Raw genomic sequence first — 22947 nt, forward strand, 5'->3', positions numbered from 1 at the left:
TTTCAAGAGAGACAATAAATACAAAAGGGAAAAAAGGAAATGATTTGCATCAGCCTTTTGTTAACGGATATGGCCAATCTTTTTTCCTCGATATGCCCAATATTTCGGATCAATTTAGGTAGTCATTAATTCGAATGGCAGAAAAATTAATTAATTAAAAAAAATCTTGTTATTAAACGATGTAAATCCATTTTTAATGACAAAAACGAATACAAGCAAACAGGACCTTAAATAGACGGCTGATTTTCTGAAACGCGCCAGCTCGACCAGAGGTACTGGGTTAAGGACAACCGCCTGCGGTGGCCTCTCTCTGTCTTTTCGCCGGAGTAGATGTCGAGACCAGGAGCGGGACCTGAAACGCGAAGCAACCGAGCTGCCGTTCAAGCCACCAATGACGACGCCTCGGCCAGCAAATTGTACGATCTCTCTCCTCTTCACGAATATTTTGTGGCCTCAAAATCAATGCCTTAAAGCCAACAAATCCATTCCGACACACACAACACACAATCATTGAGCACTCACTGGATGTACATATGTTTGTCATAGGTCTTGTGTGAACAAAGGTTACATGAAAGATGATTACGTTCATTTTTTCGTACGGAGGCCAATCAGGCGATCTCCCATAATTAATCGAGGTAATTAGTTGAATTTATCCAGTTTAATTGCTCCGGTGGAAATATTGCCTCTAAATTTTGTTTCTTTTTATTTAAATTTTTTCTCAAAGGTTATTTCGCGCGCTGGGCGGTTTTTCGGAAGCTCCTCTATCAGTTTCTTGATTGTGTTGATACTAAGAAACAAATACTGTCACTTGGAGCTGGTTTTGATACTACGTATTTTCAATTAAAGGTGCGATTGCCTTTCTTCCAACTTCAGAAGCATGTGTTGTGGGTTTGGTTTCGTTAACTTGATATTCTTTCCGGCAGGATGAAGGGAGAGCGCCTGATTTGTACGTGGAACTAGATTTTAAAGAGGTAAATAGCTGAAATATTTGTAACCATCTTCTGGATTATTGGTTGTGTACTGGCTTAAATCTGATCTCGCATCTGTTTTTGGTTTGGCTTTTTACTACATTTTACTACAACTAACTTTTGTATGTACCTGTTTTTAGGTGACTAGAAAGAAGGCAGCTCTTATTGAAACTTGCAGTCCATTGAGAGACAAAGTTGGTGAAACCGCATCCATTTCTCAAGGTAACTCTAATGCTTTCAATTCACCTAAAACCCAAAAATTTTTCCTTTAATCTGATAGTGTTTAGTTCTGGTTGTCTGGATTGTTCTAGGAAACAGGGGGATAAACATAGCGAACTTCTTTCACGTTTTTAATTATGGGGCATATCTTGTTTGGAATAGTATTCTTGTCTTTATAGATGAAAAAGTGTAAAAATAATTCTTGCATGATATGAATGACTAAAGCTGTCCTTGTGGAGATTGCCTGAGTTCCCAATTCATGATGCAATTTCTTTTACAGTTAGAATTTAGATCCAGTCGACATGGATGTTTTTTGTTGGAGCAGTCTACATGGATTTTATATCATGGAAACTGATTGATGGGCTTACATGGTTTAAAGCTTTTGAAAAAATACTAGAATTGCTTAGGAATCTTGTTTATGAATCTATTCAAACAAAAAGAAAAGAGGAAAGATGCTGAGTCGTTCAGATTTCTGCAGGAATAAATATCCTGAACAGAATTGAGCTGAAGGCTTGGCTTTTTTAATTGGCTTTACATCAATGAGTATATGTTATATAGTGTGTGACACATTGATTGGTATTTCGAGTGCAGTTGATTGTATCGAGCTCAGTTTATGTTGCCTAATTACTAAAAAATGAAGTTCTGGATAAATGTTCACAAAATTTGGTTTATATATTTCTTCATGGTCTAATACGAGAGTCTTGGTTCATTTTGAGAGCATAGATGATCTCTGCACTTGAGCCGTCTCCAGGCATCTGTGTGCCATCAATTGATGCATTTCTTTTGCCCATTTCGATTCTTTTTGAAATTTAGCAGCAGCAATATAGTTACTAGTGAATAGTTTTTGTTATTTTCTGTTACCAGACTAAAATGTCGTGGAGATTGTAAGTGATTCCATGTCCTGAATGTTACCAGTTTTTTTGTTCATCTTAGAGATAAGCAAGAAGTTTAAAGGACTTGCTGTTTACACAGTTATGCCATGATACCGCTTTGTTGAATATGATTTTTTTAGTGTGTGTGTGTGTGTGTGTCTGTATATATAGTTGAGAAAGAAGAGGGGGTGGAAACAAGTCTGATAAATTTTTACTTGCTAATAGGTAGGTTGTATTTGCAATCCTTCCGGGCTTCCGCTGTAAAGTTTTTATCAATTGATACCTTACCAGCATTACATCCAAATATTGCTTGTTATCCTACTTTTGCATTGTCCAATGTTCGTTAATTCTAACCCAAAATCCAAACTGTCTAGAAAATGGGGAAGTGCTTGACGATCATTACAAACTGCTTCCAGTTGACCTGCGTGATATACAGAAATTAGATGATATCATATCTTTAGCAAATATTGATCCCAGGTATGAGTAGATGCTTTACTGAATGCTATATCTGGTTGAATTGCCTTTCTAAATGCTTACTCTCTTTCCCTATGCAAGTAATTAGAAGTAAAAATCCTGTGCTGTTACTGTTGATTGTACTCTGTTTGATTAATTTTTTCCATCGCAGTCGAGTCTGATTTATCTAAGGATAGTCTCGTGACTGTGTGTTCTCTGTGCATCCAAATAAGGGGCCTCATATATGTCCTTAATATTCCATTACGAACAAAAAATCCTTGATCTTTGTCATAAACATGTGATTGTGATTAGTTTAGTAGCAGAATACGTTGTTTCTTAATCTTCGATGTACGTTTTCTCTATTTATCATTTACTGTTTCTTAGAGAAGTGGACATGAGGTTGCTTAGAACATCTTTAGGTAGAAATGGGAATATATTACTAACAAGCTCAAATAGATTATTTTGTGGGAAGCTTTTTAGTTGAGAAATCTGCTGGTGGTCCCACCAGCTCATGTGTTTGAAATGAACCACTATTTGGATGTTGAGCTGAATCTCCTAAAATGCCTGTTTCTTTGGTTTATTTATTTGATTATATCTTTTCCACCTGTAGGGAGATTCCATCTCTTTCCTACAAAATCAAATTTATCTGCATAGGAGTTGGCAGTTGCTTTTTGGACATTCAAATTACAATATTCTGATGTTTCTGTCAGTTTGCCAACATTTATAATTGCAGAATGCGTTTTAATATACTTGGATCCAGATTCAAGCCGTGAAATAGTTGGATGGGCTTCAAAAACATTCTCTTCAGCTATATTTTTCTTATATGAGCAGGTATTTCTTAATTACATGATCTGCATTAATTCTACATACACTTTGTTTCATTGTTGTTTCCTTTGGTGTAGTTTATGCATTATTCTCTTTTTATTGTTCTTAGACTTATTATTAATGGATAAGTACTCAATTGTTGTTTTGGCTTCTCAATAGATTCATCCAAATGACCCATTTGGGCAGCAAATGATCAGAAATTTGGAGGTACAGTGGATTATCTCCTTGCTCGTCTTTCCCTGTATTCTTAAGCCTGGATTAATTAGAGGTTAATTTACTATTTACCTCCTCCTAGTTTGCTAGGAGCGTAATGTATAAAGAAAGTTTGAGGTTTAAACAGCAGAAATCAGATTTTCTGATGGCTTTTGAGTTCTCAGACTTCAGGAAAACAAAAAAGACACTGAAAAGTAGAAGGTGGCACCTGTATAGTGGAAGTATGCCTTTCACAAACCATGGGGATGGGAAAATGATAAGTGAAGAATGCCTGGTCCGTACATAAATAAGTCTGTTGAATTTTTGGCACATTGTTGCTGGTAATAATTTATTGGGGAAAAAAAATGTAGCTGCTTTCATTCTTCAGTGGGGTCACATTTGTATAGAAAAGAAAAACTAGAGAGAACAATAGAAATAATTTAATGTACTGCAAACAATGGGATAACTGTAACAGCAGATTTTGATATGAGAGAACTGGGATGAGTATTTCACTTCAAAAATGGAAAAAGAATACAATATGAGAAATGGCTGCACTTTTCATTGAATGCACTACAGACAACTGCAGATCAATGTTACCATCTTTAGCAATTGGCAATTTTGGTCAGTGCCTGTTTGAAAATGCTAATACTTGTGAAGCTTACTACATTCTTGTGTTTCAGAGTCGTGGATGTGGACTGCTAGGCATTTATGCTACCCCAACTTTACATGCAAAGGAAAAACTTTTTCTGGATCAAGGATGGCAGGTATTTTTTTCAATATACAGATTGTCCTCTCAGATGTAAAGAAATCTTTGCCTTCGCTCCATTTGTCACCTAATCTTTTTTGCTTTTTTCATCTCCAGTTCCTCAAGGGGTTAGGTAGAACCGTTCTTTGTTGCCTGTTACATTTTAGTGTAACGGATGTCTGTTGTATTTCTTCACCAGAAAGATAAGCAAGTGTCTTGATAGTGTTGCTGCTGTTGCATATGGCTAAAATTGTAGGCAAGTAGGGCATGCTTAGACTCACTAAGACAACAGAAGTACATGGTTGGGAAAATTCTGTACTAGTTATTTTGGATCTATATTGAGTGAGGATGCTTTGGAATAGGGTGACTTAACTTGAGCATTGGTGGCATAGATCTCTCTTTTTTGCCTTATTTTCTTGAAGGATCACTTCCTGTCTGCTGAAATTACTTGCTTCAAAGATTTTTGACTGTATTCTTTCTGACATCTATGTTGATGATTGATGAGGTTTCAGAGAGCTGTTGCCTGGGACATGCTGAAAGTTTATGGTGATTTCATTGAACCTCAGGAAAGACGCAGGTCATTATAACAAGCAGTTCTGTAGTTGGTACCTATATTATATTGTTTTCCTGTTTAAATCACATAATCTATTTCTGGACATCTATCACACTTTAACTAATTCTGAATAATCATAGTAGTTTTTGCAAGAATTTCATGTGTCCGTTGCCCACCTTTTATTATACAAGTTTTGCTTCTGTCAAGACATTAAGGCATATTTCTCCATAAACTAGCCACTTTTAATTGTTAAAGTAACAAATTTAATCCGCACTGATTTCCATAGTCTCTATGTAATAATTTGCTCTCTTTCATAAGGTTACTCATAGAACATAAATGTGCTAGATATATGTAATAGTTTTTGCTCTTTCATATAGTTACTCATAGGACGTGAACATACTATATTTATATCTATTTTATTATTTTATTCAAATGGTATCTCCGCCTAATGGGAGGAAGATATCTGATCTTAGAGGTGTGGTTTGAGTGCTCGTATCATGGATCATCTAAGGTGTTGAGATCTTTCCCATTTGGTTTCCATTCTGACAGAATGCATGCAAATTTAGGCTCAGAATAGGTATCAAAGTACAATTGTAAGATTAGGATATTATAAGTTCCATGTGCTTTAAAACATTTTTGTAAATGTACTTATGCTGTTGAATATTTTCTTTTGAGAAAATAATTTTTTGTTTATTTTTCAGAAATTTTTAGTTTCTCCAAGATTATTTGGTTTTTATATTGAAAACTTTCCTTTTGAATTCTAGTTGTATCTTTTTCAAAAACTAAAGATGGATTCCTTTGTCACTTTTCTGCTTGCACTTTTATTCTTTATTTTAGTTGGGAAGCTAAAAAGAGTTACCTTCTTGATGCTTTGAATCATTCTTGTTGCTTTTTCTTTCATCAGGATTGAGCGGTTGGAACTCTTTGATGAGTTTGAAGAGTGGCATATGATGCAGGCAAGTTCTATTCCCCTTTCATATGCATAAAAAGGCAAAAGCATTACATCTTTCACCCTTTTGAACTAAACCGATCCATGTTTATTATGGTATAGCTTGTGATAGGGTGTCACCAGATCCTTTTGCCCCCTTTGTGTGTGTGTGTGTGTGTGTGTGTGTGTGTGTATATGTATATATATCTGTGTGTGGGTGTGTGTTGGATCTTACTTAATAAAGCATACCCCTGCTGCTTAAATTCTCAGCTTTTTAAGAAGATTTAGTTCCTGAATGCCTGGACCATGGATGTATATCCCTAAGCCAAATATGTCAATTAGTCCTTGATAGCACTTGCATGTACAGAAATATGCAATATACATGTTGCTGTGTTGTTACTGATGACCTCGAAAAAAGTATTAGTGGGGTTTGAACTTTGTGAAATGTTAATAATGAAGTTATCCTATCCTTCATGTATATGATAGGGAATTGATTTTATACTATATACATCCTGTGTCAGTGTGGGGCAAACAATAGAATGGTTCAAGTATCTCTGTACACTTTTTGCTGTTGAAGCAAATATATCTGCGCATTGAAGAGCTCCCCCTTTTAGGAAAATATTTCTGTGGTTCAAAGTCTTTGTTGGAAAACATCAATAGCATAGAACACACGGATGAGAGTTAGATTAGTTTCTCCCAATCTGCTTAAAACTTTCCCATATTCAAATGTACTGAACAGTGGAATGACGTGCTTCTTGGTCTTGTTTCCTATGCTTCCTTCCTACCTCAGTTGAACAATGAATACACAAGCAATCAAAAGTGCTACTGGGAGAAGTCTTCATTTTAGCAAGATTGACTGAAAAGGAGAGAGTTATGATGCATTTTAAACACCTGTTTATGTAGTGCGTTTGGGTTTTCAGGTCCATGTGATCTGCTTAGACCTTTCTTAGCATAATGTTCGTGTTTTTATTAACCCATTGTTACATTAGTTTATTCAGAATTGTGTGCATTTGTAGTTGGTCACAAGAATCTAGGGAAATGCCTAATTTTGACTTCCTGAAATTGCTCAACTCTCAGGAGCACTACTGTGTGGCTTATGGGATCAACGATGCCATGGTACGGTTAATCCAGCATACATAGTACATACACCCCTGCTTTTATTCAAATTGCACTGCTTTTATTTTTTTTTTAAATGACATTTCAGGGATTGTTCAAGGAATTTGGTTTCCCCGACAGCCAGCATGATGCCTCAGGCACCTCTTCACAACCGTTGCCCGTCAAAGACTGAGATTACATTTCAACTTCCCAATGGCCTGACAACTAGTAGTTGTAGTTTGGTATCTGGGCGATGCACGTGTTAGGCACGCACCAATCAACTGCTATTAAACAGGGGGGGCAGGCAGCCCCGACTAGTTTACTCGTATCTATAATATTTCCTTTCCAAAAGGGAATGATGAGTTTTGTGGATGAATGTACGAGACTATTATAATATGCCCGTGATGTTGGACTGGATCCGCAACAACGCTACGCTAGCTGTTTTGCAAAAAAGGAAACGTGGTGGACCCCGAACAGCACAGCACACAAATGGGACAATACCAAAGGGCCTGCGGGTCTTAGTCTGTGTGGGGAGTGAAAACTAGCATGGTCGGCCTCCCTTTAAATCTTACTGTTCTCTTTTCCTTTTCTTTAGTATCTGACCTTTTTGTGCGATCGATTGGTCCATGATGCCATCGGATTTGAAATATCAGCATGCCATCATGGCTTCCATTGCATTACTACTACTTGGTGGTGTAAGTATATGATTATATGTGGAGTAGAAAGATGATCGAAATTTTTTTTAATAAAAAATTAAGAAAATCACAAGCATGTGACCTGAGAAGAAGAATGGTAGGTGTGTCTAGCCATCGATAGTGTGAGAAGAATGGTGCTTTGGGAAGAAAAGGCAGCTGAGCTAGTATGGGATGGCGGGATGCAAAATCCAATGCTGACAAAATGGAAATTCTTTAATGTGGGCCAACAAGAAGAGTGGTCCCAGGCTGGTAACCAAATGCATACGGAAGAATTGTTCCATCGTTATCTTTCGAGGGTTCTGTTCTTTTAAACTCGGTAGAAGCCAACTGATTCATTATTGTTGATAAGTTTGGGGATCCATGTAATTGGTGCAGCTTTATGGACCTTTGCTTGCTCCTCGTTTCTTGAGGCCGCCTCCTGCTTTCCCTACCTGCTTTGGAATGTGGGAAATGGCTCAACAAATAAAGAGGATCTGCTGATCTTAGACTTGGAGGCCTGCCTGGGCTGACACGTCCTGTCGTGCTAACTGAAACAGTACAGCCCGTACTCACCGAGCCATGGATAGAATTCGTTAGCACTACTGTTTCTATTTCTTTTCCATTTTTTCCATTTAAAAAGGTGCGATTAAACATGTATGTATTCTAATAAGTAACTGTTTTGAGAATGGTGCAACGGGGGCGAAGAATGGACAGCGGATTAAATTCTGGTTGGTGGGTCTCCTTTGCCCCAAATCGGAAAGCCAGGAAAAGTGGAGGGGAAACAACTAGCAAGAGGAGAGAATGTTGTCGTTGTTTGTAGCAAGTGTATTTTGTTATGGTCTCGATGAATTCTGCTTGTCGTGCGTGCCTAACTTTGTTTGGAGTTGGTCCATTCCATCACTTGGAACGAGGGTTCACGAGTTTATATTTTTGGAACGTCCTTTCTTCAAATCGCATGTTTCATGGAACGAAGCAGTTTGCTTTGCTTCATTTCATTTTTGATATGTGCAGTTAGATGTGCATTTTTTTAGCGTTGGTGAGAGAGTCTAGAAAGAGGGTATGCAATGACACGCTATAATAGGTGATTCTTTCGAATTGCTTATCAGTGACATCTGTAAAAAATATAAACACTTTTTTCATCTTTTGAACTTATCAGTTTTACTCTTATAAAAATTAATTTTTACCCTAATCACGTATTCGCATTTTGCCAATATAGCTACTCATAGTCACCCTAAATATTGTAACTACTAAATTACTACAGTCACGTAAACCAAACTTCTTTCATGAAAATTTTACATAAATTTTTTTTATATAAAGTATGGTCCCCTTTCATACTTGCATGCCGTTAACCTTAGGTAACACAACAATAATGAGAAATAGGAAGAGAAGCTGAAACGTTAGAACGTTTGTCCTGAACTGATCAACAACGGTCCCAGTGCAAAAGGAACTAATGATTATTATTCATCAGAAAAAAGAGAGAAAGAAAGTGATAAAAAGAAAATAGAAAAAGCAACAAACAAAGGCATGTGACATGGTGGTTGGGTCCAGTTAAGACTAAGAGGAGAAAAAGGTCGATTGAAAGTTTGCTTCTTTTTTTTCTCAAAAAAAAAAATAAAAAATCTGGGTTTACTTTATTCTTTTTTTTTTTTTTTTTTTGCCTCGTTCTTCATTGGTTCTAGACTTCTTGCTTGGAAAAGTGAAACCACCATTGCCCACTGACACCCTGCTAGTGGAATGCGTCTTGCATCTATTCTCGCTGTACCATTTCCTTCCTTTTGCCTTTTTTTTTTTTTTTTTGTTTGCAAAGGTTGAGAGTTTGGAATTTCTGGTTTCATCTTTCCTGCCTTTTGCTTTTTCTTGTTTGGTGGGAAGTCATGAGCTTGTTTAAATTGGTTCAAAATTCAAATGGACTGAATACAAGCTCTTGCGAGTTAGAGCAGAAATTAAATCGTCAAATCAAGAAGATTGGAGTAGGTTTGGACCCCAAATGCTTATGGTATAAAGGATGAAAGTTCAGGCAATAGTCTGAACAATTCAGTAATTGGATGGATGGACGTGAGACGTCACTTTGGTTAGTTAACAATTCACTGCCCCAAATGCCCAAACAAAAAGGTAAGCACCCTCACTTGTATCATGCTCAGAAATCTGCTACTATTACTATTACAGTCCAGTTTCCTCATTCCTGCACAGGCAGGGTTTATGCTATGTCAGACCAAACCATTCCTGTGGAGATCTCAAATTTGATCAGAAATCAGAATGATGGGGGAATTCATTTATCTGGGGTTTTTTTATTTTTGGCATCATTTTTGGGGCAGCATATGCCAGAAATGCTTTCCTTTTGTATGAAATATATAGAGGTGCCAAAATAGGTGACTTAGACGGGTTTTGGTTGGTTAAAATGGGTAATAGGTATGAGTGAGTTAATCTATTTATACCTGTTTAATTATATGAGTATAAATGGATAAGTAAAAAATGAGTTGGGTAACACAATTACCTATTTATAACCCATTTATTTTAACTTTTTGTGAACTCATTTAAATTTATTTTTTGCAAACTAAGTTATTAATTTATACCACCCTTTGCGTCCATCAATAGTTTTAAATATTTACTTATAATACTTAATAAGCCTAATTACTAATTTTTTTCTCATTCGTACTCTATGTCGCAAAATTGCATACTATTTAATAATTAAACAATAAGAATATAAAAATTTGAACTTAGTATTATGAACGTTAACATAAAAACTTAATTCAAAAACTTTGAACCCCTAGTATTTTTTGTTTGTAAATTTAAAATTTCATTTTGGAAAGGTAGGAAAAGAGGTTAAAACTTGTCATAATTTGGTAATACTGAAAAATGAGCAAGTTAACAAATTACGAGAAAATAAAATAATAAGATAAAACCAATAAATAATAATAATAATAATAATAATAATGAAAAAAATAGTTAATATTATGACAAAATGAAGAATCTGAAAAAAAATGGGTAGGGAAGAGAGGATGCTTGGGGAAAGACAATTCTAAATGGGTTAATTGGGTTTGATGGGTTACCCAATAATATTCATTTATTAAATAGGTATTATTAGGCAACCCATTTATATCCATATGTAAAAATTTAAAATATTCACATTCATTTATTCATGAGCAGGTATGAATAAATTTAGTTAAATAAGTTTGTATGCCACCTATAATATAAAAAATAAAAGTTGCCTTTAATTTTTTTTTTTTTCAAGTGGGAGATTTCTCCTTACAATAAATACCTTACAATTTATCATCCAACTCAACCGTGTCCTAGAAAAGGATAAAGATGCCTTTTAAATATAAAGTAAAACCACCGAAAGTTTGCACCTTTATCGGCCCCCTAAAATAACCACCTCAAGTTGCTCTTTTGCCTTAAATCCTTATCGAGCAATGAGCATGCACAATGCCTCTAATCTGACATTATATATAGAATTCACGATTCAAAATCGTAAAATTTTAGTTCATTCTTGGCTTTAGAGACCCTCTAATCTGACAATAAAAGGTAGTGATATAAACATGACTATTATTATATCTACTGTCTAACACAAGCAAACTTTGTCAGAACTTCCCTTCTGCAGTAAAGGTTGTTGAGTGGTCGCTTCTAAGGCTGTTGAGAGAGGTCTATAACTCAGAGCTTTGAAGAAATGCATATAGATTTTCTACAATAAGCGACCAACATATATGGATTAAGACAAAAACTAAACTATAAAAACGCTAAGAAAATGAAAACCCAATCCTGGAAGATATTCACAATCGTCCGCTCTGGCATCAGATCAGATTTCAGTTATTATAAGTAGTCAATAGTGAGACGGAAAACAAAGAAAAACAGCTCACATCATATAGTGGGTCCACCCAAAGTCCTTTCGTGTTTTATCTTCTTTGAAAGCTCCTCAGAAAAGTGCACACTCTCTTACTGGGTGCTTTCTCTCTCTAGCTGAGAGCTTTCCCTCCTCTGTGTAGGAGATTGAAAATTCAAAGAAAAGTGCCCGCCCAAAATACATCTGCATCCATTTCATGATACGTAATGTGCTGGATTCTACACAACATCACTGGTGAGCAATGAATCAAGAACTAGATCTTGAACAACATCTCCGTAGCAGTTAGAGAAACTGGGAGGTGGTGAAGGAGCTTCTAAAATGACAGGTTTCACTGACATTATCGGCTCTCTTATGTCTTTTATTTTATTTGCATCTGCATATATATAAATAGGTTTTTCTGTTCGTCTTGCCTACCTGGTAGTGCACTTACCTAGGGAAGTTAGTAGTCGGATTTCCCTTTCCCCCTGTGTTAGTCAGGCCCTGGCATTTGCTTTTCTGTATAAGTAAGGGTATCCCTCTAAAACTTCCAGTACACCATGGCTGATGAACTGGAGGAAGTTCTAAAGAAGTTTGCTTTATCTAACCTAGAGCAGAACGGAACATGGCTGGACATGGATGATATCAATCCGGGGTTAACTGAGTGCGAAAATAGCATTATTGGGAAGATTAGAGGAGAAAAAGTTGCAAATTTTACAGGTGTTAAGAATTTCGTGACTGCAGCTTGGGGTTACCCGAAAAATCTGGAGGTAGCGGAACTAGGTCCTAATTTGTTTCAGTTCACCATACCAGATGAGGAGAACAGACTGAGAATTCTGAATGGAGGACCATGGCTGATAGACAGTCAGATTCTAGTACTACATAGATGGGAGGCTGGGATTGAGGAAAATTCTGAGGCATTTAGGTTCGCCCCACTTTGGGTGCAAGTATGGAATTTACCAATCCACTGGATCTCGAAAGAGGCTGGAAAAAAGATAGGGAAAGTGTTTAAAGAGGTGAAGGAAGTTTTAGTCTCCCATACAGGAGGGAAGGAAGGGAAACATTTGAAGATGTTTGTGTGGGCAGATTTGACCCAACCGTTGCTACGGGGCACAGCTGTCAAGTTGAATGGGATGGTAAAATGGATTAACTTTAAGTATGAAAGAGTACCTGATTTCTGCTATAAGTGTGGGATTGTTGGACACAGTGAGAAGAAATGTAGGAATGTAGTGAACATTAAAAAAGGACAACAGGAGAATCAATATGGCCCCTGGCTACGAGCACAAAGTGGAAGAGGATCTCCACATAAGGAGGATATTCACAGCTCATATAATCCGGACAGGCAGGTTTGGGGGTTTCAAGATGGGGAATGGATCAGGAGGAGCAATGGTAAAAAAGTAGATCAGGGGGCCATTGCAAATAGGACTGAGGGTGTGAAGAGCTTGGACCTGACAAGGAAGGCATGCTCAGTAGGGGATCAGAAAGAGGGGCAGGATAATAGGATTCAGGAACCAAATGAAGAGGATGAGGTGATCCTGGATGCTCAGGAGACAGGTCCCTATAATAAAGGAACTGAAAAGATTAATAAAGAGTGCATCCTGGAGTCTGTCTCAACAGAGAGTGAGTTAGATAGTATGGTGCAAGTAGCAAGACCTATGGTTGTATCTGGTGATGCTAGTACCAGGATCCTGGACAGGAGTTTGGAGGTAAGGGATGACAAGTCTATGGACATGTTGCTGGATGAGGAAAGCCACAGTCAGGATAAGGAAAATGATGGGAAAATGATGAGGAAAGTAAGACTAAGAAATAAAAGAAGTGACAGTGATAGGCAACCTCTAGTGGATATTCAGAATAGGGATTCCAAGAATGGAGGAAATAGTAAGAGGAAGCTGCCAATAGCTGATGAGGAAATGCTGGATATGGAACAGAAGGAACAAGTTGGAAAACGATACAAAGGGAGTAATGAGATGGAATTTTCTGATCAGATACTGAGGGGGGAAGAGACCAGCCCATCTTGGTCTCTCAACCATCAATGAGAGCTCTGGTGTGGAACTGCCAAGGTGCTGGGAGCCCCTTGACAGTTCCCCATCTGAAGGAGGAAAACAGACTCCTCTCCCCTAGTATTATTTTCCTTTGTGAAACAAAAAACAGGAAGACTTATATGGAGAAAGTTAAGAGGATTTTGAACTTTGATAATAGTTTTGTAATAGAGGCTATGAATAGGAGTGGTGGTATGGCACTCCTGTGGAAGAATGAAGCCAATATTTTAGAAGTACAAGGTACGGCTTTTACAATTGAAGTGAAAGTAGAGGACATAGAGAAAAAAGAGTGTTGGTGGTTGATTGGAATCTATGCAAGCTGTGATAGCCAAGTGAGAAGAGGTCAATGGGAGGTTCTGAATAGGAGGAAAGTTGGATGGGGGGATAAATGGATTATAATAGGTGACTTCAATGATATCACCTCTAATGATGAAAAATGGGGTGGAAGGAGGAGGGACTATAGAAGCCTTCAGGATTTTCAGGAGTTCATAAATGAGAACCAGCTTTTGGATGTTGGGTATCTGGGAAAACCTTGGACTTGGAGTAACAACTGGTATGGAAGTGGTGAAATTAAAGAGCGTCTGGACAGAGGCCTTTGTACATTAAAATGGTCTCAGTGCTATGGGGACGCCAAGTGTCTACACATTGAATCGATTGCTTCTGACCATAGTATGTTGTTACTTGAAACAGAGAAGGAAAGAAAGAGATGGAAAAAAAGATTCCAATTTGATAAAAGATGGCTACAACATAAGGATATTGGGGAAGTGGTAAAGAAGGCTTGGAGTGTCCAGTGCGAGGGAACTAGATGGTTCAAGGTAAAGGAGAAAATCAAGAACTGCAGGATAGAGCTTCTTAAATGGAGCAGCAGTAAGAAAGGGAACTCTCTGGATAGAATTAAATGGTGCAAAGAGCAGATTGAGGAAATTAAGGCATCAGAGGTTGAAAACAAAAGAATAAGAATTCAGGAATTGAAAGAACAATTGAAAGTAGCTTATGATAATGAAGAGGCCTATTGGAATCAGAAATCCAGATTGAGATGGTTAAAAGAGGGAGATAAAAACACCCAATTTTTTCATGCAACAGTCAAAGGAAGAAGAAGCAGAAACAGAATTCAGAAGTTGCAGAAAGCTAGTGGGGAGTGGACTTCTACTGAGGAAGAGTTAGGGAAGGAAATAGCAGACTATTATAAAGAATTGTTTAAGAGTTCAGGGTCGGTGGTGCCTGATGATATTTTAGAGGGAATCCCTGTATCTATAACAGAGCAAATGAATAGAGACCTGACTAAAGATATTGAGGAAGAGGAGATCAAGACTGCTTTCTTCTCTATGGAACCTAATAAGGCTCCTGGGAGTGATGGTATGTCTCCACTTTTCTTCCAAAAATTCTGGAACTCTATTAAACAGGACCTGGTAAGTGCGATTCAAGGTTTCTTCCACAATAATGTTATTCTTAAAGCCATTAATCATACAATCATCTCCTTAATCCCAAAAGTAGACTGCCCGTCAGAGATTAAACAGTTTAGGCCTATCAGCTTATGCCAAGTGGTCTACAAGGCCCTTGCAAAAATTCTGGTCAATAGGCTTAAACCTTTTCTTTCTAAGTGCATTAGCAAAAATCAGTCAGCTTTTGTCCCAGGTAGGCAAATCATAGATAATGTCATCCTTTCCCATGAATTGTTACATTTCCTGAAAAACAAAAGACAAGGGAAAGCTGGGATGATGGCAGTGAAACTTGACATGTCAAAGGCCTACGATAGGGTGGAGTGGGGTTTCTTGAAAGTGATAATGGAAAGAATGGGATTCTGTAACAAATGGATAACTTGGATTATTGCTTGTATTAGCTCTGTCACCTACTCTTTCAACATAAATGGTGATCAGAAGGAGTACATAACCCCAACCAGAGGAATAAGACAAGGTGATCCTCTTTCCCCATACTTGTTTCTGTTGTGCTCAGAAGGGTTGTCGAATCTGATAAAGAAAGCTAAGTTGGGGAAGCAACTGACAGGTATAAAAATCAGTAGAGGGGCACCAGCAATAACTCATTTGTTTTTTGCTGATGACTCTTTAGTATTTTGCAGAGCTAATGGTCAGGAAGCTGGGGTGTTAATGAGTATTCTCAAGGTGTATGAAAAGGCAACTGGTCAGCTTATCAACATGGATAAATCCTCAGTGTTCTTCAGTAAAAACACTATCCAAGTTGTAAGGGAGGAAGTCTGCCAAGCTATGGGATCTATTCAGCAGATAGGACAGGGTCAATACCTTGGCCTTCCAATGATCATAACAAGATCTAAGGGGCAGGTGTTTGGGTATATACGGAATGCTGTTGATAAGAAGTTGCAGAGTTGGAAAAATAAACTGTTAAGCCAAGCAGGGAAAGAAGTCATGCTTAAAGCTGTAGCTATGGCTATGCCAACCTACACCATGTCTTGTTTCAGACTGAGCTCTAAAATGTGCAGGGATATAAGTGCAAAAATGGCAGACTACTGGTGGGGGGAGTCAGAAGGAAAGAAAAGGATGCATTGGGTCGGTTGGAGTAAGATGACAGAATCCAAAAGTAAGGGGGGTATGGGATTCAAGGACTTGCAAGGCTTCAATAGAGCTCTTCTGGGCAAGCAAGTTTGGAAGTTGTTAACTCAACCAAACCTGCTAGTCAGTAGGGTATTGAAGGAAAAATACTACCCCAGGCAATCATTATTCACCAGTAAAGTCCCTCAAAATGCTTCTTGGATTTGGCAAAGCATTGCTGAGGTGCGCAAAGAAGTACAGAAGGGTATCAAAAGGAAGATTGGAAATGGCAAGGCTACGAGTATCTGGGAAGATTGTTGGATTCCAGACAGTAAAAGTGGGAAACCAACAACATCAAGACCACCTGGTTGTCATTTAGAGCATGTGTCAGATCTTATCATCAACAACAGATGGAATGCTGTCTTGATATTCAGAATATTCAATCAGCAAGATGCCGAAAGAATACTGAGGATACCTATAAGCTTTACAGGGAAAGAAGATGGGCATTACTGGATTCATTCTCAAACTGGACATTACACTTCTCAATCTGGATATAAGACTTGGTTGAAGGAGAAGGAGCAGGAACGTTTAGGAAGGAGGGAGGAAGCAGGGACTAGCTATGAAGGATCTATAATGAGAGTTTGGAAATCACTATGGAAGCAGAAAGTGTGTCAAAAAATGAAAGTATTCATATGGAAATGTCTGCATGGAGGACTCCCAGTGAGAGGTGAAATTTACAGAAGAACGAAACAAGGAAATCCCTTATGTGCAGCGTGTGGTGAAGAGGATGAAACAGTAGAACACATGTTGCTACAATGCATCAAAGTACAGGAAGTTTGGAAGCTAGCGCCTGTACAATGGGATGGTATACAGAATGTATCTTACTGTTTCATGAAATGGTGGACTGCAATCATGGAAGCTCAGAAAGAGAGAGGAGGAGAGGACCATGCGAACCTTACCATTAATATTCTCTGGCACATTTGGAAAGCCAGAAACGAGAGGGAGTTTGATTGTAAGGAAAAAGAGCCTCATAGAGTAATACAAAAAGCTGTGAAGAGTTGGACGGAATTTGAGGAGGTCAACAAAGGGAAGGAGAGTAGAAAGAACACTCAGGGAACAGAAACTCTGGAATATGCTGAGCAAGTCCAAAGACAGAGTGAGAACCAAGCCGGGCTGATGATCAAGGTCCACACCCACCTAGACAGAAGGCAACAAATGGTGGGAATTGGAGTCACTGTGACAGACTTGGCAGGTTGTCTACAAGCGAGCTGGGCTTTAAGGGAAAGAATGTCAGGAGACACAATGCAGGACCTTGCTGGTGCGGTGAGGCTTGCACTTCTGAATGCTATCAATCAAGGCTGGACATGTATTAAAGTGGAGCTGGAGGATAGTGAGTTGATTGAGTGCATTATACATTCAAGAACAAGCAATCAACAGATGGCTACTCTGGTGGAGGATATTCAGTCTATAAGTAATCTGTTCCAAAAGTGTACTTTCTCTTTTGCTGAATCAGGTTTCGTAGGTAGTATCAAATTGAGCATGTATGCTCTAACAATCTTAGTTGATGAGGAATGGGTGAATCCCAACTTAAAGTGCTAAGCACTAATGTTTAGGTAGGACCTTTGTCCTGATGAATGGACCTTTGTCCAAATCTGTACAAATTTGAGTAATTTATAAAGCTATCGTTTCGAAAAAAAAAAAAAAAAAAAGAAAGCTCCTCAGAAAAATTAACTACAAGCCCCTCGCCTTTCATGTATTGAAAAAGTTCGAAATTCTTTGTAAGAATTAATTATAGAATCCATTGTTAGGATCTAAGTTAACACTAGCCCAAAAAAAATTGAATTTTAATACGCTCTAGTGTGTTAGCCCAAAAAGTTTCTATTTTTAATACTCTCTATTTTTGGATAGAGTATTATTTGAAATAATTATTGTAACACTTTTTATGATGTGATGTATGTGAGATAAAAAATAGTTGAAAATATAAAAAAATTCATTGAAAAATATGTTTATAATTTAAGCGAAATATTATTTGAAATAATTTGACAATCCAAATACACTCAATTAAAATTATTTGAAACAGTGCATATAGGATCGAGCAGGACTGGAGTAGCCGGATAAACTAATACTCATATCACTATCAATCTGTTATTCAAAGTCACGCATCAGCGTTGCTGACTTAAACAAGTGTTTGGCTAATAAGTGTCGGGTGGATGATGAGTCTGATCATATATTAGTTTTCTAGTAAGGAGTATCTCTACTATCTATAAGAAGCACTTTGTGCTTCTACTGTTGGTGGGATTTCGAGTGCACTTTGTGCTTTAAGCTGTTGTACGTTGGGCTGCAGATTTTTACGTTGAGTGGTGGGACCGTTCCTGCTAAATTGGAGCCAGGCACTTGATGTGAGCCAAGCACTTGATCTTGGTAGACTCAATGCGCCTGGTTCATGGTATTGTACTTTGCAGTGATGGTTTGTACATTGATTGGTCCCACTGCTGCTTCAGCTTTTCCACTGATTTGAACATTCCACTGGTGGCTGTGCGGTTGGGTTTTATAGCTTCTGGATGGAGAAGTAAAAAAGGATTTTTCTCTTGAAATTAAATAATTAACTTCGGTTATAAATGATTATTATGAATGTTTACAATTTGATTACGTAAGTGATAATATATAAATTTATATATATAGTTTGTGACAAACATAAGATATGCTTTATTCTTAAATTTTGAACAACCAATTTGATAATTTGTTATAGCGTTCAAAGTAAAACATGCAAAAAATTTTGTGTTCTACTGCATAATTGTGTGGATATGGAAACAATTCCAGCAATTGAAAATCTCCAAAAATTTGGAAAAATTTAATGAAAATATATACGTTTGTGAGGAACATAAGATATGCTTTATTCTTAAATTTTGAGGAACCCCTTCGATCATGTGTTATAAGGTTTAAAATAACTTCCCTTAGATAATAATCAAAAAATTCATAAAATACTTAATTTCTAAAATGTCCAAAAAAAAATCAAGAATTTAATCAAAATATTAAACCACGGATTCAACTTCGTCCCACAAATTAAATAAAATGTTTAATGTGTTTAAATTAAATAAAATGTTTAAATAAAATGTTTAGATAAAATATTAAAATGTGTTTAATATTAGGAAATGTCTTATATTATCAAATTATATTATCAAACATTAAATGATGTAAAATGTTTTCTATTATCAAATATTTTATTTCTATTATCAAATATTTCAGTAAAATGTATTGATTTCTAATATAAAAAACGATCAATTGCGTTTATGTAATTTCCTATATAAGGATAATGATGTATATTTATTGAAACAAAATTCACATCGCAAAAAAAATTCACTAATTGCATTCATGTGATTTCTAATATAAGGATAATTATGTACATATTTATTTTAAAAAATTGATAAATTGATAAAGCTAATAATCATAAAAAAATCCCAGAATTATGGTGGATATAATAATTGGAGTTCATAGATTTATAGAAGCAGTACATAAATATTTATGTAACTGAAAACATATAGATATAGATATATTTCGAAATTACTGAATTGAAATATGAAAAAAAGGTTCATCAATTGCTATTATGTATTTTGTAGTTATTATTCTAAATATATATTTATATATATTCCTATATATTTTTATATTTCATATATAATCATGTACATTTATTAAGTGATAAACATGGATATGTGATAAACATGAGATATACTTTATTCTTCAATTTTGACCAAAGACTTCAATCATGTGTTATAAATGATTATTATGAATGTTTACAATTTCATTACGTAAGTGATAATATATAAATATATATATATATAGTTTGTGAGGAACATAAGATATGCTATATTCTTAAATTTTGAACAACCAGTTTGATAATTTGTTATAGCGTTCAAAGTAAAACATGGAAAAAATTTTGTGTTCTACTGCACAATTGTGTGGGTATGAAAACAATTCGAGCAATTGAAAATCTCCAAAAATTTGGAAGAATTTAATGAAAATATATACGTTTGTGACGAACATAAGATATGCTTTATTCTTAAATTTTGAGGAACTCCTTCGATCATGTATTATAACGTTTAAAATAACTTCCTTTAGATGATAATCAAAAAATTCACAAAATACTAAATTTCTAAAATGTCCAAAAAAAATCAAGAATTTAATCAAAATATTTAATTAAGATGCAAAAATAAACCATGGATTCAACTTCGTCCCACAAATTAAATAAAATGTTTAGATAAAGTATTAAAATCTGTATAATATTAGGAAATGTCTTATATTATCAAATTATATTATCAAACATTAAATCATGTAAAATGTTTTATATTATCAAACATTTTATTTATATTATCAAATATTTAAGTAAAATGTATTGGTTTCTAATATAAAAAACGATCAAGTCTTTTAAATCTTATTTACGTCAAGAGTTTACGAAAAGACCTTTTGAATTGAATCTTTTGAATTCAAAAGATAAACATGTGATAGTACACAACAAAATTGAGATTCAAAAGATCAAGTCTTTTCGCAAAAAAAATTCACTAATTGCATTCATGTGATTCCTAATATAAGGATAAGGATAATGATGTATATATTTATTTTAAAAAATAGATAAATTGATAAAGCTAATAATCATCAAAAAATCGCAGAATTATGGTGGATATAATAATTGGACTTCATAGATTTATAAAAGCAGTACATAAATATTTATGTAAATGAAAACATATAGATATAGATATATTTCGAAATTACTGAATTGAAATATGAAAAAAAGGTTCATCAATTGCTATTATTTATTTTGTAGTTATTGTTCTAAATATAAGGATGTATATATTCCTATATATATTTATATATTTATATATATTCCTATATATATTTATATTTCATATAAATCATGTACATTTATTAAGTGATAAACATGGATATGTGATAAACATGAGATATACTTTATTCTTGAATTTTGACCAAAGACTTCAATCATGTGTCATAGGGGTTAAATCAGTTGTCTCCCACTACCATCTATTTTTTACTGTTTTGACCATTGTGATCCTTGTTTTGTGGAGCAGCTTCTTCCTAAGATTGGCTATATGTGTCATTTCCAATTTCTTTGTCTCGGTTTTCCATATTTCTTGTTTTTTACTGATCAACGTTCAATACATAACTAGCAGAGATTTCATGCAAACAGTTTCCTACATTCACAGAACCAGTTTACATGCAAATTACAGTGCATTTTACATCTTACAACTTGCTTCATACAGCTTGCTTCAGATCAGGTATTCTGTTATCCTAACCCAAACTTAGTTCACATCAGCTATTCAGTTGTTCCATGCTACTGGAAATTTGTTTTATCTCTATCTGTACTCAGGTGGTGGAAATTTCATATAATACGCAGTAGCACAAGTACTTTGATCACCTTCGTCTGCTATCTTCATGGAGGTTTTCTACTCTCTTTGCTTCGTTCAGCAGCTTTTGTAATCTTTTTTAATATATTTAGTTCATAGCTTATTTCATCTGTACTCATAGACTTCATGCTTTTTAGCTGAATAGTTTGTTCCTTGCGCATCACCACTTATATACCTATCTACTGATATATGTACAAACAATATATATGTGTGCATACGCCTAGATTTTCCTCTGTCTATATTCGTTGCTTCCTTCGTGTATACGTATAAAAAACATGAGCTGCTCCAAACTATCCATAAGAGATGATCCTGATAAACTTCGTGAGAAAAGGGATAAGCGAAATCGTAAAAAAAGAGAAAAATTTGCTGCTCTATCTGTCGAAGAGAAACAGGCTCAGCGCAAAAAAAACAGAGAAGCTTATCAGAGAAAAAAATTGGAGAAAATGCTTTCCAAGTCGTTGCCACAACAATTTCAAGAGGCTTGTCAATCACCAGTTTCTGCATCTGTTATACGTAACCTTTCTCCTCAACACTGTTCTCATGGTACATAGTGATTCAAAAACTCTTATTATATTCTGATAATCTGTATGTGGATAGTATATTCATCATAACCTGTTTATTTCCCTTATTTTGTTGATGATTAGCTTTGAATGATAAAGTTATCGAAGCTATTGGTTCTCAAACTTCCAAACACAATGAGAATATCGATCGAATTATTGGTTGTAATCAAGGTTAGTCATAGAATTCATTGTTCTTTACCAACTTTTGTTACAATTCCAGCCGCTGCCTTTATGTATATTCAATTGCGTATTTTTCTGGCTCACCTTCAGCTGATTCACACAGTGGAGTCTCATACTCTCATTTTACAGAACACTTTACAGGTACCATTTCTATCTACTTTAAATCAATGAATTCAACTAAATTTAGTTGTATATGTATCTGTGTTTCCTGCTACATTGTAGTCAATTAGACTGTCCATTGTTTCTTATCCTATTTGAATTGCATTTTCTTCTTTATAATATTCATGCCACCAATCTCAACTCTATCTATTGTAATAGGTGCTTCAAAACCTGGTATTCAGATTTCTCCATCTCCAAATATCAGTGATGAACTACCTTCTGCTGAGTTGGGTAGAAAATTAAAGCAACAGATTTCTTCCTTCTCAAGTTATGAGAAAGGTACATATTGTACTTTGTTTTTGATATATCCCTCCTACTCGAATCATAAACAGTATTCTATTGATACAATGCTCTACTTTCAATTTTTACATGCAGGATCTGCTTCTAACTCTGCTACACAACATACATGTGTAGCTACTGACATGATACACAATGCAGGTCATTTAAGCTTCAAAATTGATTATTCATTGTTGCTTATTATATATAATCATCAACATTATGATGATGAGCTATATTAACATTCTTGTTTACTTTTCAGATAAATCATTCATATGCATGAACTGCTACAAATTCTTGACAGAAATAGCTGAACAAACTTCAGGTCAAATCTTCTTTCAGCTTTTTAACAAATTTTGGTGATGCGATTGTGTCTAACAAATCCATAAACTTTATCTTGAATAGATTTGTCAGCTATCCTCCCAACATACCAAGTATATGAAGTTCCTGATAATCGTTCTGCTAAAACAAGAA

At 35.7% G+C, this 22947-nt stretch overlaps 2 protein-coding genes across 2 annotated transcripts; both read left to right on the plus strand.

Annotated features, from left to right (window-relative positions):
* Positions 1 to 247: 247 nt before the first annotated feature.
* On the plus strand, positions 248 to 7598 carry LOC113762343 (leucine carboxyl methyltransferase 1 homolog). The gene is made up of 13 exons (XM_027305743.1): positions 248 to 416; positions 547 to 635; positions 725 to 846; positions 924 to 971; positions 1109 to 1190; positions 2434 to 2536; positions 3223 to 3343; positions 3497 to 3544; positions 4210 to 4293; positions 4787 to 4851; positions 5732 to 5783; positions 6833 to 6871; positions 6960 to 7598. The coding sequence occupies exons 1-13, from the start codon at positions 331 to 333 to the stop codon at positions 7041 to 7043; spliced, it is 1023 nt and encodes a 340-aa protein (XP_027161544.1). The 5' UTR covers positions 248 to 330; the 3' UTR covers positions 7044 to 7598.
* Positions 7599 to 13370: 5772 nt separating this feature from the next.
* LOC113759349 lies at positions 13371 to 17480 on the plus strand. The gene is made up of 2 exons (XM_027301913.1): positions 13371 to 14046; positions 14143 to 17480. Exons 1-2 carry the CDS (start codon positions 13371 to 13373, stop codon positions 17478 to 17480), a joined length of 4014 nt encoding a protein of 1337 aa, XP_027157714.1.
* Positions 17481 to 22947: the final 5467 nt, after the last annotated feature.

Source organism: Coffea eugenioides, chromosome 2 (genome assembly GCF_003713205.1).
Source record: "Coffea eugenioides isolate CCC68of chromosome 2, Ceug_1.0, whole genome shotgun sequence".
NCBI classification, from domain to species: Eukaryota; Viridiplantae; Streptophyta; class Magnoliopsida; order Gentianales; family Rubiaceae; genus Coffea; species Coffea eugenioides.